Source organism: Eucyclogobius newberryi, unplaced genomic scaffold (genome assembly GCF_026437365.1).
Source record: "Eucyclogobius newberryi isolate DKJ021-1_F unplaced genomic scaffold, fEucNew1.0.hap1 SCAF_9, whole genome shotgun sequence".
Taxonomy (NCBI): domain Eukaryota; kingdom Metazoa; phylum Chordata; class Actinopteri; order Gobiiformes; family Gobiidae; genus Eucyclogobius; species Eucyclogobius newberryi.
Genome location: NW_027316532.1, coordinates 10,118,142 through 10,146,122, shown reverse-complemented (window position 1 = coordinate 10,146,122; position 27,981 = coordinate 10,118,142). Strand labels below are relative to the sequence as shown.

At 41.9% G+C, this 27,981-nt stretch overlaps 2 protein-coding genes across 2 annotated transcripts; both read left to right on the top strand.

The window, feature by feature from the left end:
* Nucleotides 1-51: 51 nt before the first annotated feature.
* inpp5d (inositol polyphosphate-5-phosphatase D) lies at nt 52-25,150 on the top strand. Its single transcript, XM_072438252.1, has 27 exons — nt 52-354; nt 1,030-1,093; nt 1,941-2,076; nt 5,728-5,854; nt 7,883-8,023; nt 8,122-8,212; nt 13,177-13,254; nt 13,330-13,407; nt 13,494-13,617; nt 14,695-14,801; nt 14,879-14,981; nt 15,252-15,448; nt 16,712-16,829; nt 16,904-17,000; nt 17,601-17,739; nt 17,833-17,941; nt 18,054-18,142; nt 22,274-22,355; nt 22,430-22,519; nt 22,599-22,709; nt 22,788-22,867; nt 22,985-23,072; nt 23,165-23,311; nt 23,477-23,534; nt 23,721-23,864; nt 24,135-24,560; nt 24,931-25,150. Exons 1-27 carry the CDS (start codon nt 215-217, stop codon nt 24,938-24,940), a joined length of 3,174 nt encoding a protein of 1,057 aa, XP_072294353.1. The 5' UTR covers nt 52-214; the 3' UTR covers nt 24,941-25,150.
* A 512-nt stretch (nt 25,151-25,662) lies between these two features.
* Nucleotides 25,663-27,978, top strand: smx5. Its single transcript, XM_072438567.1, has 5 exons — nt 25,663-25,753; nt 25,960-26,027; nt 26,572-26,602; nt 26,682-26,741; nt 27,437-27,978. Exons 1-5 carry the CDS (start codon nt 25,751-25,753, stop codon nt 27,560-27,562), a joined length of 288 nt encoding a protein of 95 aa, XP_072294668.1. The 5' UTR covers nt 25,663-25,750; the 3' UTR covers nt 27,563-27,978.
* Nucleotides 27,979-27,981: the final 3 nt, after the last annotated feature.

Below are 27,981 nucleotides of genomic sequence, written 5' to 3'. Positions count from 1 at the left end.
ATAATAGGGCCCGCCTCTCAGCTTCACAAATGAGGAAGTTAAACTGCGAGCCACTTGTTGCTTCCTTTTGCAGTTTTTTGAGGCAGGGGCAGATCCAGGCCCTCAAATATGACAATTGTTGGATAAAATAGGGCTTTGTGCTGGTCAGAAACTCTTTTTTACCTTCATGGTAAAGTTGTAGGTGCAGTTGACGCAGGTTAGGAGGGGAATCAGGATGCCAACTTACCAGCCTTGGTACCATGGCATGATAACGCGGTCTAGAGCTGAAGACCTGCTGTCCAAAGAACCTCGAGATGGAAGCTTCCTTATCCGGGATAGTGAGTCCATCCAGGGAGCATATGCCCTCTGCGTCCTGTAAGTAAACTGACATTATTTTATTTAAAAATGCCTAATTCATCAAACATAATGTTCTATTTAAAATATCTTGATTTAGAATTGCTTATCAAAGCAATACATTACATATGATGATATAATGATGGTACCACTACTAAAATAATATGAAATGCAACATCTAGTTTAAAAGGAATGATCAGCTTCACATGGGCACAAAAGGTTAGTTCCCCTTTAGTTGAATAGAAAGCACTAACTAAGCAACAGCTTTTGCTCTGGAAGCCTCACTGCACTTTTAAACCTGCATTTTGACCATACTTATTATTATCAAATTTTTTTGTGACTACACTTGCGATTTATATTTTCAGATTTTGTTCTCAGTGCACATTTTAAACACGTCCAGGAGCTTTAACACTTATAAAACAAAATAACAAATATAAATGGTTGACATGTATACATACAAGAATACAAGAAGCACATCCTTTTTTTAACATCTTTGTAGAAATCTAAACAGAGCAGGTTTTATACAGTAACAAGAGCCCAAGAGAAGGCATATAATGTAGTTTGCAGAGGACATTATACAACATAAACTTTACCAGTTGTTGCAGTTTGATAAATTGTGATTTCTCAAGCAGCCCTTATAAAAATGTGTATATGTTTAATTTGTTACCATTAAACTGTATATTTTTACCATTGCAGATACCAAAACTGCGTGTACACTTATAGGATCCTGCCCAATGAGGACAAAAAGCTCTCTGTGCAGGTACGGTTTATCTGCCACAACATTTGAATATTGGGTTATATCTAACACATCCTCTTACAAAGTTCTGCTCAAATTTGGTTATAATTTTCAAATATTTAGTTGGAACTGTGTCTCTATTGTGCAATGTAATGTATGAATATAGGAATGGCTTGTAATGACGATAGTACCTTTTTAAATACAGTTTTATTACAACATTTGCGATAGAAAAACTGATTTGTCATTTTGTTCATGCAAAATATTGTTTTTTATCTTAAATAAAAGATTGCGTGCATGGCAAAACTGCCTGATACACCTCTGCCAGTCCCGGAGAAGATATCTAAATACCAATTGTCTAATAATATAGAGCTTTCATATTTAAAGTTGCCTCACAATCTGGAGCATTATTCACTCAGATAATCACTCAGCTGACCTCGAGTGGCTGCCCATGTGACCCCACTAACACATAAACGCATACAAGGTGAGGGACGTGTCTTGCCCAAGGAGTCAACTACAGCGTGCAATACCAGTTGTGAGATCAACCAACCCACCAACCATCAGGTCCCAGCTGAGAGTCTGCTAATCCAAACTACCCCCTCATTAGTCCGTCATTTGGAAGGTATAGAGATTGTTCATCTTAAGCAAATATGAGACTCTTGGATTAGTCGAAAGTCACAATCGAAACATTTAACAAAAACATTTATCTATTTACATTTTATTTTATTTTTTCAAATGAATTGACAGAAAGATCTTTGCCAGCACATCTGACAATCCCTCACAATGCACGAGTTGAAAATCAAGAGTCTAATTTATGCTGCAATATCCTTCAATTTCTCTTCTAAATGAGAGTTGCATCTCTGACGCTCCCCAGGCCTCGGAGGGAGTTCCCATTAGCTTCTTCTCCGGGCTTCCTGACCTGGTGGAGGCCTACTATGGTCCCGCCATGGGCCTGGTCACACATCTGCAGTACCCAATTCAGAGAGAGGAGGAAATGGAGGACGACACAGGTAAGAATGTCACTAGAATAACAAATATAAAGCCAGTTGGGAAAGCTTATGTGCATTAAGCCACACATGTATCGTAACATCCATCCATCCATCCATCTTCTGCCGCTTTATCCGGGGCCGGGTCGCGGGGGCAGCAGTCTGAGCAGGGACTCCCAGACTTCCTTCTCCCCAGACACTTCCTCTAACTCCTCCGGGGGGATCCCGAGGCGTTCCCAGGCCAGCCGAGAGACATAGTCTCTCCAGCGTGTCCTGGGTCTTCCCCGGGGCCTCTTCCCGGTGGGACATGCCTGAAACACCTCCCGAGGGAGGCGCCCAGGAGGCATCCGGAACAGATGCCCGAGCCACCTCAGCTGGCTCCTCTCGACGTGGAGGAGCAGCGGCTCTACTCCGAGCTCCCCCCGTGTGGCCGAGCTCCTCACCTTATCTCTAAGGGAGCGCCCAGCCACCCGGCGGAGGAAACTCATTTCGACCGCTTGTATCCGCGATCTTGTTCTTTCGGTCACTACCCAAAGCTCATGACCATAGGTGAGGGTAGGAACGTAGACCGACCGGTAAATAGAGAGCTTTGCCTTTCGGCTCAGCTCCCTCTTTACCACAACGGTCCGATGCAGCGACTGCATCACTGCAGCCGCTGCACCGATCCGCCTGTCGATCTCACGCTCCATCCTTCCCTCACTCGTGAACAAGACCCCGAGATACTTGAACTCCTCCACTTGGGGCAAGGACACCCCACCCACCTGGAGAGGGCAAGCCACCTTTTTCCGGTCGAGAACCATGGCCTCGGATTTGGAGGTGCTGATTCTCATCCCAGCCGCTTCACACTCGGCTGCAAACCGTCCCAGTGCATGTTGCAGGTCCGGGTTTGATGGAGCCATCAGGACAACATCGTCTGCAAACAGCAGAGATGAGATCCTGTGGTCCCCAAACCGGACCCCCTCCGACCCCTGACTGCGCCTAGAAATTCTGTCCATAAAAATTATGAACAGAACCGGTGACACAGGGCAGCCCTGGCGGAGTCCAACATGCACTGGGAACAGGTCTGACTTACTGCCGGCAATGCGAACACAGCTCCTGCTCCGGTCATACAGGGACCGGACAGCCCTGAGCAAAGGGCCCCGGACCCCGTACTCCCGGAGCACCCCCCAAAGGACACCCCGAGGGACACGGTCAAAAGCCTTCTCCAGATCCACAAAGCACATGTGGACTGGTTGGGCAAACTCCCATGAACCCTCGAGCACCCGATGGAGGGTATAGAGCTGGTCCAGTGTTCCACGACCGGGACGAAAACCACCCTGCTCCTCCTGAATCCGAGGTTCGACTATCGGTCGGATTCTCCTCTCCAGTACCTTGGAATAGACCTTACCCGGGAGGCTGAGGAGTGTGATCCCTCTGTAGTTGGAACACACCCTCCGGTCCCCCTTCTTGAACAGAGGGACCACCACCCCGGTCTGCCAGTCCAGAGGCACGGTCCCCGAACGCCACGCGATGTTGCAGAGACGTGTCAACCAAGACAGTCCTACAACATCCAGATACTTTAGGTACTCAGGGCGGATCTCATCCACCCCCGGAGCCCTGCCACCGAGGAGTTTGCGGACAACCTCAGTGACTTCAGCTTGGGTGATGGATGAGCCAGCCTCCGAGTCCCCGGTCTCTACTTCCTCTTCAGAAGACGTGACTGAGGGATTAAGGAGATCCTCAAAGTATTCCTTCCACCGTCCGACGACATCCCCAGTCGAGGTCAGCAGGCCTCCACCCGCACCGTAAACGGTGTTTGTGAGACACTGCTTCCCCTTCCTGAGGCGCCGGACGGTTTGCCAGAATTTCTTTGGTGCCGACCGATAGTCCTCCTCCATGGCCTCCCCGAACTCCTCCCAGGCCCGGGTTTTTGCCTCTGCGGCAGCACGAGCCGCGGCTCGCTTGGCCTGCCGATACCCGTCGATGACCTCCGGAGACCTACAAGCCAGAGTGGCCTGATAGGCCTCCTTCTTTAGTCTGACGGCATCCCTTACTTCCGGTGTCCACCGGGTTCGGGGGTTGCCGCCACGACAGGCACCGGAGACCTTGCGACCACAGCTCCGAGCAGCCGCATCAACAATGGAGGCGGAGAACATGGTCCACTCGGACTCAATGTCCCCAGCCTCCCCCGGGACATGGGAGAAGCTCTCCCGGAGGTGCGAGTTGAATACCCTACTGACAGAGGGCTCCACTAGACGTTCCCAACAGACCCTCACAATGCGCTTGGGTCTGCCAAGTCTGTCCGGCTTCCTCCTCCGCCAGCGGATCCAACTCACCACCAGGTGGTGATCGGTTGACAACTCTGCCCCTCTCTTCACCCGAGTGTCCAAGACACGCGGCCGGAGGTCTGATGACACGACAACTAAGTCGATCATTGACCTCCGGCCTAGGGTGTCCTGGTGCCACGTGCACTGATGGACACCCTTGTGCTTGAACATGGTGTTCGTTATGGACAATCCGTGGCTAGCACAGAAGTCCAATAACTGAACACCGCTCGGGTTCAGATCGGGGAAGCCGTTCTTCCCGATCACCCCTCTCCAGGTGTCACTGTCATTGCCCACGTGGGCGTTGAAGTCCCCCAGTAGAACAACGGAGTCCCCGGTCGGTGCACTGTCCAGTACCCCTCCCAAGGACTCCAAGAAGGCCGGGTACTCTGCACTGCTGTTCGGCCCGTAGGCCGCCACAACAGTGAGAGACCTGTCCCCCACCCGAAGGCGGAGGGACGCAACCCTCTCGTTCACCGGGGTAAACTCCAACACGTGGCGGCTGAGCTGAGGGGCTATCAGCAAGCCCACACCAGCCCGCCGCCTCTCCCCGCGGGCAACACCAGAGAAGTGGAGCGTCCAGCCCCTCTCGAGGAGATGGGTTCCAGAGCCCAAACTGTGCGTGGAGGTGAGGCCGACTATATCTAGTCGGTATCGCTCAACCTCCCGCACAAGCTCAGGCTCTTTCCCCCCCAGCGAGGTGACATTCCATGTCCCCAGAGTTAGTCTCTGTGTCTGGAGATCTGGTCGCCGAGGCCCCTGCCGTCGACTGCCGCCCAGATCTCTCTGCACCGGCCCCTTATGGATCCTCCTGCGGGTGGTGGGCCCACGGGAGGGCGGCCCCACGTCGCTCTTTCGGGCTGTGCCCGGCCGGGCCCCGTGGGGTAAGACCCGGCCACCAGGCGCTCGCCATGGAGCACCCATCCCAGGCCTGGCTCCAGGATGGGGCCCCGGTGACGCCGATCCGGGCGACGTGAACTGCCTTGATTGTGTCGTCGTCATAAGAGGCTCTGAACTGTATCGTAACATATCATTTAAAATATAATTAACATTCATTCATCATTTAACATTTTGCAGCAAAATGTGGCTCTAAATTTTGATTGTAGCAGCAGATCTGAGAGAAGAAACAATTTTGGAAAAGCAAATTTTGGAAAAGCACAGTTTATATATATATATATATATATATATATATATATATATATATATATATATATATATATATATATATATATAGAAGGTTTGAGAACCACTGTTACAGTAACCCATTTTGAGCCGCATTGCTGCAATTACTTCAATTCCCACAATGAGGTAATTTAACACAGCTTAAATTAGAGTAGACACTAAATTTGGATGGTTATTTTTTTCTATGCAGATTCCAGCCTCCCTCCTCAACTTCCTCCACGAAACTTCTCGACCAGTGACACCAAAGACACAGAGCAAGTCACCAAATCCCTGTCAGATACTTACATGGCCAGACTGCAACACATGGACATATCTATGTAAGAAAAATAAGATCATAACCAAGAGATTGTCATCAATTTTGAAGAAAAGCTCTAGTGAATGAGTTCATCTTAAATGTGATGAAGAAACAACTGATGATTGTAATGATTTTAATGATCATTTAGAGTGCGTAGTCTCATTAAACTATTTCATTTGAATATATATATATATATATATATATATATATATATATATATATATATATATATATGTGGATAGATATACATACCGTACACGTGTGTGTGTGTGTGTGTGTGTGTGTGTGTGTGTGTGTCTCTGTGTGTGTGTGTGTGTGTGTGTGTGTGTGTCTCTGTCTGTCTGTCTGTCTGTCTCTCTGTGTGTGTGTGTGTGTGTGTGTATATATACAAATGTTAGTCTTGTGGCTGGGAGCTCAGCAAATTCTGTGCACCGATATTATCTCTAGAGATCAGAAAACTTTCCATGATATACAACTGAGAAGTCACTGCTGCTGTGAGTTTGCACATGTATCAATGAAGCAACTACGTGCTTCTATTTTCTGTTCTATTTATGCATTATTATTACATTTTTAAGGGCATATGACAGGTACTCTTGTATTTCTACTTGTCACATTGATTGGTAGAATAGGCCCTGTGGTAAATATTTATCATAGTTTTACATCAGTTAAGAAATAAGCAAATTACAGGAAGTAGAGCTGAATTCTAAAAGTGAATCCCTCTATCTGTCTAATCAATAAGCGTTATGCATTTAAAATGCAGGCAATTTAAACAATCATTTAACAAAATAAAGGTATTATTTTCATATCATAACTATTGTATAATTAAAGGGGATTTTGGCTCATGTTGAGAATATGGTTGCTAGGTAACATTTGCTGCGTTCATATGGTCCTCCGTATATCTGGAAAATGTTTTTTCCAAGCTGAAAAATGCACATGAACATTAACATTTCTGGAACTTGAGTCAAAAGTTGCTGCCCGAGTTCAACACCTGACGTCACCTGTGGTGTGGAGATGGACAAACATGAGCTGATTTGTTCATTTATCAAACATTTCAGTTCGTTGACTAAATGTTACTACATTTAGGGGTTTACCCTATAAGTTTTCCAGAGATAAGAGCAACAATTTGTGAAAAAAGACCCGACACTACAGTTTAATTAGCATGTACTGTAACGTTAGCTCCCTAAATTGAAAATAGTAAGATGTTTTCCACAACAAATCTGTTCAGCTTTGGAAAAGCTATCAACAACCAAACTTACTGGTTAGCTCTAATAAACACTATTGAAGAGTGGACTCTTAGATTCTAGAACTGGTCACATCAAAATCCACACATTCCGAGATCAATGCTACTCGGAAGCTCGACACACGTATGAAAACATTTACACATCTACACATCTACACAAGAAACATAGTGAACATAGTATAAGATTAAAAACAGAACTACATTTAGAACCCTTGACAATTTTCATCAAATTTATGCTCTTTGTTTTTTTAAATGGAGCGAAAACCTCAGACTTGAGAGCAGTAGCGTGCTGTGACTTTTATGCATGGCCAAGCAGACATGTTTGACAAATTTTACAAATGAGCGCTCTGTTATTAAAATCCTGCCTGTATTTCTAACTAAAGTCTATTACTATACGTTTCATTAGAAACGTGAACAGAGCCCTGAAGAGACTTGAAAAGCAAATTTTTGAGTCAGTTTGTTGAAACTTAATTTTAAATTTTATTGGTCAATCACCGCTTGCCTTGATTGCCCTGACCGCAGCGTCTCCTCAGCTGGAGAGAATTCCAAGCTCCGCAAACAGCAAAGCTAAAGGCTTGCTTTGTCCAATCAGTGCAAACCCGGTCCACAGACAGAACTCGTGTCGTATGCAAAGGGCGAAGTGAGCCTCTGTTTTCTGCACAAGCAGGTCAGCGCAAGACCAGAAATACACTTATGGATTTGAGACATCAAATGAGTGAACCTGCCAGCTGAGGGCCACTCAATGATGTGTGAGCCAATCACAACCTGTCACAGAGTGGAAATTAATGTGTCCTATTTTACATTATTCAGATTACAAGAGGAGCATCAGGTGGCGCTCCAAGACTATTTCAGGACCTCAATCTGTTTGGACCTTGAGCAAGTACAAAATGGAAACCCCAACCTCCCTGGACTGAAGAAACTCACCATGATAATCTGCAAAAGCCTCAACAAGTACAAATACTTACATACTACTACAATACTACATATATTGTTAAAACTACAATGCTTATAGAAATGTTTGGTTACCTGTTTTTGTTTCGCTGACATAGTGAGATCTCCCGCGTCCTGCCGTCTCTGGAGATGGCGAACCGGATCCTGGACCAACAGCTGTCTCCAGGGATCGGGCATCTGTCCAGACAAGTGCGTACATTTTACAATACTATAGTAATGACGGTAATGCAGTGATCTGGTATGTCTGTAAAGTTACTCTGTCATACGAGCAATTTCTCTCATTTAAATTGAAAACAAAATATAGGTGACAAGATTCTAGATTTCACTTTATAGAGAGAAGTACAGAGCTTCAAGTTAAAGCACAAATACTAAATATACTGTTACTCTGGAAGGTAGGAAGGAGTGGAGGTAGAAAAGCTGACTGGAACCATTGTATTGTCAATATTCTCCTTTATATTTTACCATTACATTCCTAGTTTGTGAATTTTGATTAACCAAGAATGGCAATAAAACATTTTCTGATACTAATCAAGCTCAACAGTCCTACCCAGAAGTTCCAGAAGTAAACTTCTAATTCATTTTTGCCCAAGACTTTCTGAAAAATTAAATGTGGCACATTAAATGTAATTGTTTTCAGTCCGCATTCACATTTGAAACTTAAAATTCTGCAATTTGTTTTAATAATTTGCAGCGTATCAAATTTCAGATACAGAGTTTAAATATAATTACAGTAGCGCTTCTTGTGGTCATTACTTACCACATTCTTAAACGTTTAATGTTATTATGTTTGGGAAAGCCTATAGGAAAAATGTATGAAAGATGTACTCACAGAACAATCGTTAGCAAGTATTACAACTATTATATTCTCATAAAGCTGTCTACCTCAGACTGCTGTGCTAGTTGTATACTGATAAAGGCCACCAAGGAAAATGTACTCACTTCTTCACTTAATATTAGATTTTAAATTCCTAAGACAATAAACTTTTGGCTCGAATGTTTTCAAAATCTGAAATTCAAATAAAATACAATTATACCTTTATTTAACCAGGAGGTCTCTGGTTCAGAATCTCTTTTGAGAGAGATACCCGGCCAAGGCAGCATTTTCCCAGCTCAGTGGCATCGAAGCACGTTGAACAGTAGTTGGAAGGAGGCGTGAAGCTGATAGTACCTGAGCTAGTACCTGAGCTAGTACCTAAGCTAGTACCTGAGCTAGTACCTGAGCTAGTACCTGAGCTAGTACCTAAGCTAGTACCTGAGCTAGTAACTGAGATAGTACCTGAGCTAGTACCTGAGCTAGTACCTGAGATAGTACCTGAGCTAGTACCTGAGCTAGTACCTGAGATAGTACCTGAGCTAGTACCTGAGCTAGTAGTGAGGAGGTCACTGAGGTACTGCGGGAATTTCCCCAGAATATGTTCCAATGTAGTTTTCTACAAGTTGGCAGTGATTTCCAACCAACTAAGTCATAAAGAGTCCAGTGGTGAGTAAAGGACTTAGCACTAGTGAAGCTGTAGTGATGCATGAGACACTGTAGTGATGTATGATTCACTGTAGTGATGCACGATACACTGTGGTGATGCATGAGACACTGTAGTGATGCACGATACACTGTGGTGATGCATGAGACACTGAAGTAATGCATGATACATTGTAGTGATGCACGATACACTGTAGTGATGCATGATACACTGTAGTGATGCACGATACACTGTGGTGATGCATGAGACACTGTAGTGATGCACGATACACTGTGGTGATGCATGAGACACTGAAGTGATGCATGATACATTGTAGTGATGCATGAGACACTGAAGTGATGCATGATACATTGTAGTGATGCACGATACACTGTAGTGATGCATGATACACTGTAGTGATGCACGATACACTGTGGTGATGCATGAGACACTGAAGTGATGCATGATACATTGTAGTGATGCACGATACACTGTAGTGATGCATGATACACTGTAGTGATGTACGATACACTGTAGTGATGTACGATACACTGTAGTGATGCACGATACACTGTAGTGATACATGATACACTGTGGTGATACATGATACACTGTAGTGATGCACGATACACTGTAGTGATGCACGATACACTGTAGTGATGCACGATACACTGTGGTGATGCACGATACACTGTAGTGATGCACGATACACTGTAGTGATGCACGATACACTGTGGTGATGCACGATACACTGTGGTGATGCATGAGACACTGAAGTGATGCATGATACATTGTAGTGATGCATGATACACTGTAGTGATACATGATACACTGTAGTGATGCATGATACACTGTAGTGATGTATGATACACTGTAGTGATGCATGATACACTGTAGTGATGTATGATACACTGTAGTGATGCATGCTACACTGTAGTGATGTATGATACACTGTAGTGATGCATAATACACTGTAGTGATGCATGATACACTGTAGTGATGCATAATACACTGTAGTGATGCACGATACACTGTAGTGACGCATGATACACTGTAGTGATGCATGATACACTGTAGTGATGTATGATGCACTGTAGTGATGTATGATGCACTGTAGTGACACATGATACACTGTAGTGATGCATGATACACTGTAGTGATGCACGATACACTGTAGTGATGTATGATACACTGTAGTGATACACGATACACTGTAGTGATGCATGATACACTGTAGTGATGCATGATACACTGTAGTGATGCATGATACACTGTAGTGATACATGATACACTGTAGTGATGCATGATACACTGTAGTGATGCATGATACACTGTAGTGATGCATGATACACTGTAGTGATGTATGATACACTGTAGTGATGTATGATACACTGTAGTGATGCATGATACACTGTAGTGATGCATGATACACTGTAGTGATGCATGATACACTGTAGTAATACATGATACACTGTAGTGATGTATGATACACTGTAGTGATGCACGATACACTGTAGTGATGTATGATACACTATAGTGATGTATGATACACTGTAGTGATGCATGATACACTGTAGTGATGTATGATACACTGTAGTGATGCATGATACACTGTAGTGATACATGATACACTGTAGTGATGCATGATACACTGTAGTGATGCATGATACACTGTAGTGATGCATGATACACTGTAGTGATGCATGCTACACTGTAGTGATGCATGATACACTGTAGTGATACATGATACACTGTAGTGATGCATGATACACTGTAGTGATGCATGCTACACTGTAGTGATGTATGATACACTGTAGTGATGCATGATACACTGTAGTGATACATGATACACTGTAGTGATGCATGATACACTGTAGTGATGCATGCTACACTGTAGTGATACATGATACACTGTAGTGATGTATGATACACTGTAGTGATGTATGATACACTGTGGTGATGCATGATACACTGTAGTGATACATGATACACTGTAGTGATGCATGATACACTGTAGTGATGCATGATACACTGTAGTGATGCATGATACACTGTAGTGATGCATGATACACTGTAGTGATGCATGATACACTGTAGTGATACATGATACACTGTAGTGATGCATGATACACTGTAGTGATGCATGCTACACTGTAGTGATACATGATACACTGGAGTGATACATGATACACTGTAGTGATGCACGATACACTGTAGTGATGCACGATACACTGTAGTGATGCATGATACACTGTAGTGATGCATGATACACTGTAGTGATGTATGATACACTGTAGTGATGTATGATACACTGTAGTGATGCATGATACACTGTAGTGATGCATGATACACTGTAGTGATGCATGATACACTGTAGTGATGTATGATACACTGTAGTGATGTATGATACACTGTAGTGATGCATGATACACTGTAGTGATGTATGATACACTGTAGTGATGCATGATACACTGTAGTGATGCATGATACACTGTAGTGATGCATGATACACTGTAGTGATGCACGATACACTGTAGTGATGCATGATACACTGTAGTGATGCATGATACACTGTAGTGATGTATGATACACTGTAGTGATGCATGATACACTGTAGTGATGCATGATACACTGTAGTGATGCATGATACACTGTAGTGATGTATGATACACTGTAGTGATGTATGATACACTGTAGTGATGCATGATACACTGTAGTGATGTATGATACACTGTAGTGATGCATGATACACTGTAGTGATGCATGATACACTGTAGTGATGCATGATACACTGTAGTGATGTATGATACACTGTAGTGATGTATGATACACTGTAGTGATGCATGATACACTGTAGTGATGCATGATACACTGTAGTGATGCATGATACACTGTAGTGATGCATGCTACACTGTAGTGATACATGATACACTGTAGTGATACATGATACACTGTAGTGATGCACGATACACTGTAGTGATGCATGATACACTGTAGTGATGCATGCTACTGTAGTGATACATGATACACTGTAGTGATGCATGATACACAGAGTTTAAAGTAAGTGGATGAGTGGATGAGGGCTCATGCATGTATATAGTTATAATCATAGTCGGTCACAGAAAGAAAGGTTGTTCCCACCAGGTTTTTCTTAGCACTGAAAGAAAAACAAGATTTGTGTTGAAAATATCATCAATCATCGTTGTTGCCATCAGATGTACAAATATTAAGATCATTGTTCATACCAGCTTTTAAAAATGTGTCATAATATATGGAGCCATCTCTAAGAAATGAAATGCTGACAGTAGTTCTGTCCCGCCTCCACAATGATGGGCCTTGGCAGTAAACCACTGTCTTCTGCATGTCATTCACAGGCCTTTTCCGAGATCATTTATGAAGATTGTAAATAATGCAGGTGCCAGAATGTTGTGGCCCTCTGCTAGAACACGATGGGTGTGGCCTGTAAAATTATTTTGAAACCAATTAATGGATTTTTGACTGAAGCCAACTGATCTTAATTTATTTAGAAGCAAGTTTTGATTGACAAGCTTTTGAAGAATCCACAAATAAAGCTATGTGTTGTTTTTCATCAAGTGCATCCATTATGTAATTTACTACAAGTGTTGCCTATTGATTGTGTTATGGCCCATTGTAAAGCCAGATTTCTAATCTATTCTATTAATGTGTGTTGTTCAGATTTCAGTGGATTCACTCCAGTCCACATCATTTCGACTTGAGCAGCTGACTAAACTGCTCTACTCTATTGAAGATAAGGTAACAGAAATACTACAAAGATCTCCCTGGTTTGCTTAGCAACAAATTATGTCACAATTGGTATGTTCTTTTTAGGCCAAAGGAGCTGTATTTGAGTCGGCTGGTTATGAAGGAGGCCATAGAAAATCCCTTATACCTGCTGTGACATTTGAGGTACTTAATCAAGTAACGTTATACTTTTAAATACATTTTATCACACAATTTAGAGTTAACACGGTTATTTGTTTTCATAACAATAGGTAAAGCAGGAATCGCTCGGCATTTCCACAAAGATATTTCTCAAAGTGGATGTAGAGAGCGGAAAGTTATTCTATAAAAAGTCTAAAGACGGTCCTGAAGACAAATACTATGTCCACAACAAAAGTAAGAATTAATTTTGTTTCTATTCTTAATATAACTGATGTGTGTTCTGCCATTCTATCTCTGGTTAATAATACTGTGACACTCCGTTGGACGTTTCACCATTCAAACGATATGATTATTAGTTTTAAATTGTTGTTGCGATGGCAACGGTCCAGATTGTTTACAATTCTGAAACTTATAGATATGATTATTATTTTGAAATGTATAAAATGTTTTAAGTTTAAAGTTTAAGAAGGACTAAACATCACAACAGTGTCTTAACCAGCAGACGGAGGACAAATATCCTAGAGTTTCCCTCATTGTCATTGCACACAGACGCTGCAGTAGCACTGACCATCGCCTGCAGGCGCCGGGCTTTAGGTCGTGACTCCTATAGGTTCTTCACGACGGTTTAAGTCTTAGGAACTGGCAACATGAATGAAAAACTCATGATAAATTCTGCTTTCTGATTAAATTGATCTTGAAAACCAAAACACCAAATTAAAAAATCTTTTGGTTACATCAAGTTTATGTAACTAAGAATACATTACATTTACATTAAAACTGTTTTCTGGGAGTGTTTGATTTTGCATCTGGGGAGACAGACTGGTAATACACTCATTACTTTTAATAAAGAAATGTTCAGTTACGGTTGTTAAAAAATAAATAGCTGTCTCGAAATATGAACAATGTTTTTAAAGTGAGTAAATACAAGAACCATATGGCCAGTATTTGGGCAGCTGGATACATTTATGACATGAAAGCATGTTCTTGGGCAGAGCCATAATAGTCTCTTTGCCACCTGTATGTTGCCATAGGAGCCGGATTTGTGTGCATAGAATTTGCTGCTTGAATGAACATGGCATCGTGCAAGTCTACAAATATTCATCAGTGAGGCTTAGACTTCAGCCGTTACAATCTTAAATATCATTAGATTTTTAAGCACAAAGGAAAGCCAAAATATAAATTCAGTATTAGTCAAACTCTATTACAGATAAAACATGTTAAAATGTTTCCAGCATTGATGACAATTATGATAGATTGGCAGTAAAAATGTAAAACAGCATCATAAAGCCACATGTAACGTTTTCCCCGCAGTTTTACAGTTGGTCAAATCTCAGAAGATTCCGGCAAAGATCAGCATTAATGTGGAGACGGAGAAAGAGAAAGTTGTGAGGAAAGAGTTTGTGTTTGAAGATGCAAAGGTGATTCTCAAAGCAGTTTACAAGACAACTATTGAATTTAATAACCAATTGATTTAAATTTCTAAAATGATTTGTAGAAAAGGGAAGGGTTTTGTCAGCTGCTGCAACTGATGAAGAACAAGCACTCTGAGAAACCTGAACCGGACATGATCACTGTGTTTGTTGGCACTTGGAACATGGGTAAGATTCTTTTCCAAAGTAGAACTAAAGCTTTGAATTTCCCCTCGTGACATTATGTCGGGGAGTCGCAGAGTCGATACAAAACACATGGTACACGCAATAGTCGATATATAACATATGATATTCTGCAATCTGTCACTATTTTTACAAACCAAATACATTTTAACAGCAGTAAACACCAGTTGTTTTGGTCTGATATTTTTTAAACTCAAATGTAAACTGTGAAAACATTCTGCATACTTTCATTGTGTTTTTTACACTTCTCTGTAGGAAATGCCACGCCGCCTCTCAACATCAGCTCGTGGTTCCTGTGCAAAGGCCAGGGCAAGACCAGGGACGACACGGCAGAGCACATCCCGCACGACATCTACGTACTCGGGACTCAGGAGGACCCGCTGGGGGAGAGGGACTGGGTCGAGACTGTTAAGAGTACCCTGAGGAACATCACCAATATCAGCTTCAAACAGGTGAGAGCTGTTCCACATTGGTGAAGAAGCAAAGAAGACATTTTGACATTTTTGGCCCAAGTTTTTTGTCCTGTTTAGGATCCTGTATTAGTCTTTGTTTGGTTATAATTGGTAACGGGAGATTACACATATTAAAGGAGACATACTACGCTTTTTTTTCAGGTCCTTAGTGTTGAACTATATTATAAGTTCATCATCGTTTTGCATTTTGTTCACTGTAAACGGCAATATTGAATGGCTTAGTAATAGAAACAGGTTCATGGACTTCCTGTTCATAACTGCAGAACTGAGAAGCCCCGCCTCTTAGTGACATTTCACCGTAACAAGCAGCAGATTGTCATTTAGATGTTTTTATCTCTGAAAAGTGACTGTGCAACATTTTAGAACCTTATGTATCACCCAGAGTCTTAATTTTTCAAATAACTAGAACTAAGTAGAGGAAGGTGGGTGGGCATAAGTGAAAACAGGAATTTTCTTAGCACTCGAGTCTCAAATGCAGGACATGAAATCAAACATGAAATCAATCAAAATACCACTTTGAGTAAACTAATGATGAGGGAACACCAAAGATACAAGGTTTAACATTTCAGTGTTCTCGCTGAGGGGTTTTGGCAAGGCGGCGGCCCCCGCCATACTGCGGCAGGCCCCCGCCATGCTGCGGCAGGTCCCCGCCATACTGCGGCAGGCCCCCGCCATACTGCGGCAGGCCCCCGCCATACTGCTGCAGGTCCCCGCCATGCTGCGGCAGGCCCCCGCCATGCCCAAAATATGCCGACATGCTGAAAAGATACCGCCAGGTATTAAGATAACCATGCGAAAAGCAGTGGGAGCCGTGGGAGCGCCATAGTACTTTTCGCTCGCGCCGTAGTACTTTTCGCTCGCGCCATAGTACTTTTTGCTCGCGCCGCCCACAGTATGGCATAAATTAAGAGAACGCAGAGCGCCGTCTGGTGTAAATTATGGCGCTCGTTAACGGCGAATGGCGTTAAAAGCACAGCTTTATTTTATAAAAGCGTCGGAAAATACGCCGCGATACGTCGCTCCTAAGAGGCGGAGTGTGCTCATATTGGCTTTCTGTATTGATTGCGAGCGCCGAAGGCCGGAGCGCACATTTTTTAAGTACTTTTTTTGAGCACCGCCTACAGCTCGCCATCCTCCAACCTCAGCCCAGCGAGAACACTGCACTCATATATATTAATTTAGCGTAATATGTCTCCTTTAAACTATAAAGAGAGAATAAACAAAGTGTTGTTTGTCATTTAGGTGGCCAGTCACACACTGTGGAACATCAGGATTGTGGTGTTAGTAAAGCCCGAGCATGAAAACAAGATCTCTCACATCTTCTCAGACAGTGTGAAGACGGGGATCGCTAATACTCTTGGTAACGTCACCTATTAATCATATGATACTGTCAAGGTCATGTATTAATATTATAAATCACTGTTCATTATGTAGGAAACAAAGGAGCAGTGGGTGTTTCCTTTATGTTCAATGGGACCAAGTTTGGTTTCGTTAACAGTCACTTGACATCTGGGAGTGAGAAGAAACTCAGGTAAGACCTTTACTGCACTATATTTAAAGTGGAACTGAACACTAAGTTCCGCCCATAATCACTATACAAACCAGCTGTTAAATTGGGCGGTCCCAGAGTGGGTGGGGCAGAAACAGAGACTCATGCAACAACAACAACAACAGCACATTTGCATAACTTTGATAGTGATTCTTTGGAAAGATAGTGAGAGGATGTGCTGTTTCTTATAAGCAATTGCTGATAAATAAACAATTTAACCCGGTTGACATTTTCTGCATTTATTCCATTTTGTCCACCATCTGATAAAATATCAAATATCAAGCTCCTAAAGCAGTTCAAATGTAAAAAGAAATCTGTAACTCACTTATTTTCAGTCAAATCAACATAATGAAGAATCAGGGTCAGCTATGTTAACAGACTCGTGACACTCATGTTTAAAAATAAATTATTGTCATATTCAGCAAATCTGTACACTACTTTGGGCAATTACATACAGGTCTAATGACTATAGTACATGTGTAACTGCAGTTGTGGTTGATTGGCCACACAACTAGCACCAATGACAGAGTGTATATTCTCGTGGCCCCATGTTATGTCTTAATTAACCTGTTGCAATTGCAGGCGAAATCAGAACTACACCTCAATCTTACGATTTCTAAACCTGGGAGAGAAGAAGCTGACGCCATTCGACATCACTAACCAGTTCACTCACTTGTTCTGGCTCGGTGACCTCAACTACAGGGTGGAGATGCAGTCCACAGTGAGCTCCCTCACTCTACAGCAAACATATGAACACAAATGAGGCCAAATACTTGATCAAAATGTCTGAAACGGTCCGTGGTGTTGCCAACAGGAAGCTGAGTACATTGTGACAAAGATTAAGCAGCAGCAGTACCAGGAGCTGCTCGGTAAAGACCAGCTGAACATGGAGAGGAGCGAAGGGAAGGTGTTTCTGCATTTTGGTGAGCGATGTCATCAGTAAAAGAACAGTAACAACAGTATAAATCTATTTCTTAGCTTCCTATTTTCAAATGTTACAGCGATCTGAATTTCGAGGGTGTTTCTTTTTTTCAGATGAAGAGGAAATAACTTTTGCACCAACTTATCGCTTCGAGAGATACACACGAGAGAAATACGCCTACACAAAGGCCAAAGCCACCGGGGTGAGATCAGGCGTGACTGCTGTATCTTTCAGAACAATAAAAACACATTCTAGAGTGATATACAATTACAGAATATAATACTTATTTAAGTTGATTACTTTCTGTACATCTCTAGACGGTCAATGGTGGAGTGTTATCTGGTTTATTGACACATTTTGACTAGTCTGATAACAATATTCATACGCTATTATACATTAATTATTAAAAGAATGTCTTTAAACATACTAGGTGAGGTTTAATCATCAGACAAATGGGAAATGCATGTTGAATTATACTCTTATTTGACAGTTTTTAATCAGCTCTTTTTGTAGCATTTGTTTCTATAAATGACACACTCGATGTGTCGGTGTAATCCCTCATTCGTCCAGGCGTGTTCCATAGCAGAAAAAGCTTCAGTTGTAGTCATCTGGACTCAGTTTGAAAAAATAGACGTTTCGACTCTCATCCAAGAGTCATTGTCAATAAAAGAATTTAGATCGAGAACTCCGATATTAATACTGTTCTGTGGTAAGACCCACCCATTGGGAGGAGCCTTCCTGAAGTAGAAAGAGTTGTTTGTTTCAACAGAAACTCCCCCCTTGTATCTACCGAGCTAGCCTATTCAGAATTTTAATGGCCTATTAGAATCCTCTTTGTCTTTGTGAGACCCTGGCTCAACCACCCTGAGTACCTGATTAGCATCTAAATGTCCTGGTCCTCTACCTTTCCAGGGGTTCAGTAACCCATTATAAATAACAGGAAGATTAAACCTTAGCCCTCCATTTCTGTTTAAAGAAGGTCTTTCTTTTTTAACAAAAATAGCTTCCTTGACTCCTCTTTCAAACCATCTTTTCTCCCTGCTTAAAACCTTCACCTCACCGTCTTCAAACGAGTGATTAGAGGCTTCAAGATGGAAATGCACGGCACTCTGAGGTCCTGAACTTGTATTTCTTCTGTGCTGATAAAGCCTCTTGTGTAGAGGCTGTTTTGTCTCACCTATGTACCGTTCTTTACAGCTTTCTTCACTGCATTGGATCGAATAAACTACATTGCTCTGTTTTTGAGTCGGCAACTTGTCCTTAGGATGAACCAGTTTTTGTCTTAAAGTGTTTCCGGGTTTAAAATAAACAGGGACTTCGTGTTGTCTAAAAATTCTCTGCAGTTTTTCCGACAGGCCAGACACATAAGGGATAGAAACACCCTTCCTTCTCTGTTCAGTTTCCCTTTTGTCCTGCTTCTTGGTTCTCTTCACTCTGTTGAGAGCCCAAGCGGGGTAACCACAGGCTGAGAGGGCATTACGGACATGTTTTTCCTCTTTCTTCTTGCCCTCTGAGCTGGTGGGCACACCTTGAGCTCTGTGTTGTAAGGTTCTGATCACACCCAGCTTGTGCTGTAGTGGGTGGTTGGAACCAAAGAGCAGATACTGGTCCGTGTGTGTAGGTTTCCTATATACCTCTATTTGGAGTTTCCCGTCCTCTCCTCTGATCGTGGAACAATCAAGAAAGGCCAAGCGATTCTCCTTAGCGTCTTCTCTTGTAAACCTGATATGTGGGTCCACAGCATTGATGTGATCAGAGAAGGTTTCCAGCTCTTGTTTCTTAATTGTTACAAAAGTATCATCGACATAGCGGAGCCATAGTTTTGGGGCTATGCCTGAGAATGAGGACAGTGCCTTCTTCTCAAAGTGCTCCATGTACAGGTTGGCCACTATGGGAGAGACGGGCGAGCCCATGGCACAGCCATGAATCTGTCTGTAAAATTGTCCCCGGAATTGAAAGTAAGTGGTGTTCAGACAGATGTCCAACAGTTTACATATGTGTTCAGGTGTCAGTTTGGTCCTTTCCTGTAGGGTGGTGTCTTCCTGCAGTCTGATCCTCACTGCTGCTACTGCATCAGAGGTCGGGATGCAGGTGAACAGGGACACAACATCATATGAAACCATGAGGTCATCTGGGTCCAGTTGGAGATGTTTCACTTTATCCACAAAGTTGTGCGTGTTTTCCACATGATGTACCGAATTCCCCACAAGCGGAGCCAATATAGTTGTTAAATGCTTGGCCACATTGTAAGTGATGGAATCTGTCTGAACACCACTTACTTTCAATTCCGGGGACAATTTTACAGACAGATTCATGGCTGTGCCATGGGCTCGCCCGTCTCTCCCATAGTGGCCAACCTGTACATGGAGCACTTTGAGAAGAAGGCACTGTCCTCATTCTCAGGCATAGCCCCAAAACTGTGGCTCCGCTATGTCGATGATACTTTTGTAACAATCAAGAAACAAGAGCTGGAAACCTTCTCTGATCACATCAATGCTGTGGACCCACATATCAGGTTTACAAGAGAAGACGCTAAGGAGAATCGCTTGGCCTTTCTTGATTGTTCCACGATCAGAGGAGAGGACGGGAAACTCCAAATAGAAGTATATAGGAAACCTACACACACGGACCAGTATCTGCTCTTTGGTTCCAAACACCCACTACAGCACAAGCTGGGTGTGATCAGAACCTTACAACACAGAGCTCAAGGTGTGCCCACCAGCTCAGAGGGCAAGAAGAAAGAGGGAAAACATGTCCAAAATGCCCTCTCAGCCTGTGGTTACCCCGCTTGGGCTCTCAACAGAGTGAAGAGAACCAAGAAGCAGGACAAAAGGGAAACTGAACAGAGAAGGAAGGGTGTTTCTATCCCTTATGTCTCTGGCCTGTCGGAAAAACTGCAGAGAATTTTTAGACAACACGCAATCAATCTATTGCTTAAGTCCCTCCATCCATTTTCTACCGCTTGTTCCCTTTCGGGGTCGCGGGTGACTGGAGCCTATCCCAGTGACTTCGGGCCTTAGGCGGGGTACACCCTGGACAGTGGCCAACTTGTCGCAGGGCCAACACAGAGACACAGACATTACAGACAGTTCACTCTCACATTCATTCACTAGGGCCAATTTAGAGTCACCAATTTTGCCTAACACATGCATGTCTTTGGATGGTGGGAGGAAGCCGGAGAACCCGGAGAGAACCCACGGTAACACGGGGAGAACATGCAGACTCCACCCAGAGAGATCATGTGATGTTGGTCTGGTCCGGGAATCGAACCCACGATCTCCTTCTTGGGAGACAAGAGCGCTAACCGCCTTTGCCACCGTGCACCCTACGCGAACACGAAGTCCCTGTTTATTTTAAAACAGGAAACACTTTAAGACAAAAACTGGTTCACCCAAAGGACAAGTTGCCGACTCAAAAACAGAGCAATGTAGTTTATTCGATCCAATGCAGTGAAGAAAGCTGTAAAGAACGGTACATAGGTGAGACAAAACAGCCTCTACACAAGAGGCTCTATCAGCACAGAAGAAATACAAGTTCAGGACCTCAGAGTGCCGTGCATCTCCATCTTGAAGCCTCTAATCACTCGTTTGAAGACGGTGAGGTGAAGGTTTTAAGCAGGGAGAAAAGATGGTTTGAAAGAGGAGTCAAGGAAGCTATTTTTGTTAAAAAAGAAAGACCTTCTTTAAACAGAAATGGAGGGCTAAGGTTTAATCTTCCTGTTATTTATAATGGGTTACTGAACCCCTGGAAAGGTAGAGGACCAGGACATTTAGATGCTAATCAGGTACTCAGGGTGGTTGAGCCAGGGTCTCACAAAGACAAAGAGGATTCTAATAGCCCATTAAGATTCTGAATAGGCTAGCCCGGTAGATACAAGGGGGAAGTTTCTGTTGAAACAAACAACTCTTTCTACTTCAGGAAGGCTCCTCCCAATGGGTGGGTCTTACCACAGAACATTATTAATATCGGAGTTCTCGATCTAAATTCTTTTATTGACAATGACTCTTGGATGAGAGTCGAAACGTCTATTTTCTCAAACTGAGTCCAGATGACTACAACTGAAGCTTTTTCTACTATGACACACTCGATATTAATTTCACTTAATTTGCATATCTTCAAAACAACATTCACAATATGATCTAAATTTTGATATTGTCCAACATGATCAAGCCACACACAGCTCAATGCTGAAGAAACTTGGCAGACCCTAATGTTTTCAATGGGCCACATTTACAATAAAAAAGGATTTAATAATGAAACTTGTCTTGATGATCTGAAGTTGTATAGCTTCAGATTAATATGAAAATGTCTTTTGGTCCAATCTGTTTTTCAGACAAAATACAATTTGCCCTCCTGGTGTGACAGAGTGCTACGAAAGTCCTACCCTTTGGTTCATGTCATCTGCCACGCTTACGGTAGAAGCTTTACCTTTCATTTGAATCAAACACATTAAGATGTCTATTAAACAGCAACGACTTTGATCATGTAGGCTGCACTAATGACATCATGACGAGTGACCACTCACCAGTGTTTGCGTCATATGAAGTGGGAGTGGTTTCACAGTTTGTGTCCAAACAAGGTACAACGGGGAAGATGTAGAAAAAGTAAAGCCAAATGTCAAAATAATGAATGACAAATAATGTGTTTTGTGCTCTCAGACCCGGACAGTGCAGTACAGGGCGGGATCCAGATCATGAACTGCATGGCCACTCTGTTGACCAAATCACAGACAAAGTTCTGCATCGAGTATCATTCCAGCTGTTTAGAGAGTAGGTGCAATTCTTTATGCATAAGGGCGTAACATTAGTCACAAAGGTTTTTAAAAAAATAAGCTTTTACCTCACCAGAACCAGTGAAAACAGCAGAAGGAGAAAACACTCATCAATCAAATGGATTCATAAACGTGTGGTTTGGAAACCAAGTTCAGGTAAAGCAATCAATCTATTGCTTAAACATTGTAGTATAGATACAATCTAAATTAATTTAGCATCAACCAATGCGGTAAGATACATTGAATATATTCAATATACTCTTACATTTGCAGCTCACTCCAATTATCTCTGACCCTGAGTACCTCCTGGACCAGCACATCCTGATCTGTATCAAGTCCACAGACTGCGACGAGTCCTACGGTCAGCCCCTTTACATCAATCTAATATTTAACAATGATACAAAGATAGAATAACCACATCTTATTAAGTATAAAGTATTATTGTATTCAAAGGCGAGGGCTGTGTGGCGCTCAGAGCAGCCGAGTTTTGTTACACCGAGTTTCAGATCACGCTCACTCACAACGGAGAGAAGACCGGCACTCTGAAAGGAGGAATCCAACTGCACACTACTGAGAGCAAACCCACCGAAAAGTTATACGGTCAGTCTGAGGACCAGTTCATTACAATGGAGTTCAACCTTAACAGACAATACTTTTAAAACTGACTGATATAAGTAAATGATCAAAATAAAGTCTTATCAAGCTTAGCCAATGGTTTTAAAACAAGACAGCTCTTTCTAACTAACTCATAAATCATGTGTACAGATTTCATCAAAGTTGAAAGAGATGATCCTGCTTCTTCAAAGTGCAAAGGCGGAGACAAGTAAAATGCTCACTTTTCCAAGTTAATTTTACCATAGAGCTCTTTAAACAATTTTGTACTGTTAATACTATATGTTAAAAAACTAATAGTAGTAAAAACGTATTGTTTAGCTTGATGAGGTGTCTCTGGGGGAGGAAAATGTGGTGCTAAACAGAACTGAACTCAATCAGTGTTTATCGTGTCCAGGGTGTCTCAGGCTCTTGACATCTCTAACCCCAATTACATGGGACTGCCCTACAAAACTGGGAACATGAAGGACAAAGGCTGGAGCTACAGCATGCAACCCAAACCTGCTCCGGGCTCACGCAGTCCCACCATGAAACATCCAGCGTGAGTTTTAAAATAGCTGTACTACTATAAAATGTGTCTTAATATTAGGGAAAAGGCTCGTTCTTGACCTTTTAGCACATCTTATTTTTGAGAGAGCTTAACAGTAATGGTTTTCAGGACTCAATACTTGTTTATTTGACATTATTTGTATGATTGTAGTGGCACCTTTGTACAAACAAGTTATATTGTCTGAGCTATCAAATAAATATCTAATAACGTACATAATCTAAAGTTAACTAACACAATCCCTTTTCATTTCCTTGTTTTAAGTGAGGATGGAAAGAGGTCTGAGATGTTCGACAACCCGCTGTACGGATCGATGTCAGGAGCATCTCACTCTCGCCCCAAAGACCAACAGAAGGACCTGCTTTCACCTCCAGACGCTTTTTCATTTATCAAAACAGCAGACGCCGACTCAGATCGCCCCCCTCTGCCCACTCCTCGCACGCGCTCGTTCACCTGCTCAGAAACCAGCCCCCAAACCACAGCTCCTGTCGCCACACATTCAGCCAAGCCCAAGAAACCAGTGGTGCCCTCTCGCTCCGATACCAACACCGTGAATAAACCACGTTTACCAACCAAGTGCAGACCAGGACCTCCTGAACCCCCAAATGCAAAACTTAAAGACTTCAGAGAGGCGGCAGAGCTACCAGGGAAGCAAAAGGCACCAAGCAGGCCTGGGCAGACTCCAAGATTGTAAGTTACCTTTTGTGCCGCGTTTTCAAGTGGGAACTGTGTAGAAAAAGATCATAAAATACAATTACCTTGACAGTTTGTGTAACGACAAACAAAGAGCAATTATAATGGTTAAAAAGAATCACAAAACAAAAAATACTGCATGTACCGGTAATAGATGTTTAGAATAGTACAAAAACATAAGTCAAGTGGTTTGTAATAAATAATAAAGTAGAAGTTTCAATGTAAGTGCAAAAGTTGGCCGATCTCAGCACTGTCCATCTCTGACTACAATAAAGGCCAATAAACATTTTCAAAAGACATAACTGTATTGTTTTTCCTACCAACCGAATGTAGTAATGTGTTTCTTGCCATCTCTGTTTCTCTTCAGTTCGTCATGAAAGTTCAGACAGAACTCGCTCCATTAGAAGTGAAGTGAACCTGCAAAACGTTGGAGTCAGATCATTTTGGACACTGCATTTATGATACTCGCCTGCCTAAAATTATGATTGAGGATTGTTTCTGTTACATTTTTAGTCCACACTATTTTAGTAAAGCTAGTAAATAGTTACCACAAAGTATTAATTGCACATGTATTGTTTGCCTTATATATATATTGGCCATTTAATTAAAGTATTTTATTTAAATTTGTGTTTTTTTGTTTTATGTGTTATGAATGTGAAGTTTAATGTGTGAAAAGATAAAAAATCCAATTAGCTAATTGCAGGTAATCATCTCTAACATGGCTGGAATAACAGCAGTTTGGCTTCATCTGCTGTGACTTTTAGGCACTGCAGTTTGTCTGAATATATGATTTGGAAAATAACATATTGAGTCCAATAAGCATACAAATATAATACATACATACATACATACATTAATGAGTTTACAAAATACATATAGAAGTTTATACAACACAATAAAAGAAAACTACAACTCAAAGGTCCTCGGTTTTGGGAAATGTTAAGACGCCAAATAGTTTTCAGACCTGTGTAGTCTGTATGAAAAGAGATGCATCTATTTCAGCCATTTCTGTCTTTGAGTCGGTTTGTGTTTTAGATGTTTATCAAGTATTGTTTTTAAGATTACACACCGTACTTGACTTGATCCACGTGCACCTCTGGCTCCCTCGCGCGTTCATCCTGTGCTATTCACGCTGTCGCCCAGCGCTTGCGTCATCAACATAGGACGAAACAGCGCACGAAGCGAAGATGGTAAGCTAGCTATATTTGTAAATTAAAGGTGACTTATTCATGCATTTCAGTTTCACAAATGATATAAGTAACATTGCGTGTGTTTGCGTTAATGTGCAGATCTTCACTCTTCTTGTAGTTGTTGTGTGATGCTAGCTCGTGTCGCGTGTTGAATTAGCCGCCGCCGCCGCCGTGTCTCAAGTCTCCTCGTCTCTTTGTTTTCACAGCTTTTCTACTCGTTTTTCAAATCTCTGGTGGGCAAAGATGTCGTGGTCGAACTGAAAAACGACCTGAGGTAAGTTCATTGTTCATTTGACTTACGGTGAGTTTACTCCGTGTGGCGGTCCTTACAGGGGACATAATGTTATAATGAACCTTTATGGGATTTTAACCTTGCTATAACATTGTTTCCTGATCATTCTGATATAGTCTGGGTTGTATTTAAATTGATTAATGCATATTTGTGTAAGAAGAATCTTGCAACTGGGACGTGAGTCCTCAAAACATGTCTTATTTCACTTCCCCCATATCCCCACCCACTTTCCTTTACTAACTTGGCTTCATTGAAAAAAGAAAAAAAAAATACTTTGGATCATATATCTATGGCTCAGGAATGTTCTGCAGTCAATTTTCAACAATAAAACCAAGTTTTATTAAAGTTCATAAAGTTGGGGCATGAAAGACTTAATTGCTCGAAAGGCACACCCCCATTGTACTTACTAAGTTTATAATCTCTTCAGGAATGGACTGTTCTGTTGTCAGGCTGGACCTTTAATGTTGTAGTCATGTCTGATTTGTGTCTTTTTGTTTCTTTTTTGGCTCATTTATCAATTATTCAGCATCTGTGGGACGCTCCATTCGGTGGACCAGGTAGGAGACGTGTGCACAGTTTTTCTTTTACCACAAAATGTTGGTTTGGTCTAAGAGTTTTGGTCCTTTTCCCCTGCAGTACCTGAACATAAAGCTTACAGACATCAGCGTCACAGATCCAGAGAAATACCCACACATGGTGAGTCCATCTCTGATCGCAACACCTGCAAATCGCAAAATAATAAACAAATCAAAATAAATGATAATTGATTTTATAGTTTGTATTACTATCAGTAAATGTGTCAAATTAGGTTTAGCATCTGTTTGAGCCAACTAAAGAGGGGTTTCACTTATGGGTGGTTAATTTCTCACTAAAATAAAGTGACGTTGTCTGTTTATTCCATTTACTGTCTAATCTGCTTACCTGAAATGCCATGTTATTTTCTATAATGAGCTGATCGCTTGACTTTTAACATGTGTGCTAGTGTGCCTTGAAAAAAAAACTATCTAGAGTTATTTAATGTTATACATTTTGGAGTAACCAGAGTGAATAAAAATGGTTTAAAAAAAAACACTGCAAACTAGTAAGTGCCAGACATAGTTACACACAATCCTCTATTATTTTTCTACTTGATAACATTTGATAACAGTCTGTGTGCCAATAGCATCTTGAAAAAATGTAATGGTTCTGCCCAAAATGCTGATGCACCTTAAAGTACCTACAAACTTAAGCTTTGGCTGAAAGTGACAACAGCGCTGTTTTTCACCGTGACCTTCCTGCAGCATATTCCAGTAATCTGGGATTGGAACTTGCCTGCCATAACTGTTACATTGCATTAAGTGGTACAAATAAACAAATTGTAAATTGTTGCTTATTGTTTTTTTTGTCTTCAGTTGTCTGTTAAAAACTGCTTCATCCGAGGCTCCGTGGTGCGGTACGTTCAGCTTCCTGCGGACGAAGTGGACACACAGTTGCTGCAGGACGCTGCTCGTAAAGAGGCCATGCAGCAGAAGCAGTGATGGAGCCGGTAGAAGGCCTTTATTGTGCGGTTTGAGGAGGTGTTCTAGTGTTTTTGTAAAATAAGCAGATTTTGTTCATTTTTGTCACACTTGCTGTTTTCAAGGCCATATATTTCATTCCAGTTGAATTGCATTTTAAATTGCATTTTTTTTTTTTTTTTTTGAAAAAATATTTGCAGACTAATTATTTGAAATTCCTTTAGTCTTATAGGCCTTTGAGAAGACTTCATTTATCGTGTGATTTTTGTTTGTGAAAAAAGAAAGTAACTTAATTTTGATCAAGCAAGCAGTTAAATAAAAGCATGCAATGGGCCCAGTGAAAAATCTGTTATTTTGCATTAGCACAGATTCATTATGTTCAGTGGAAAATGTTGACTTGTTCTGTACTTGTTGAATAAAATATTTTATTTATAGTTGGT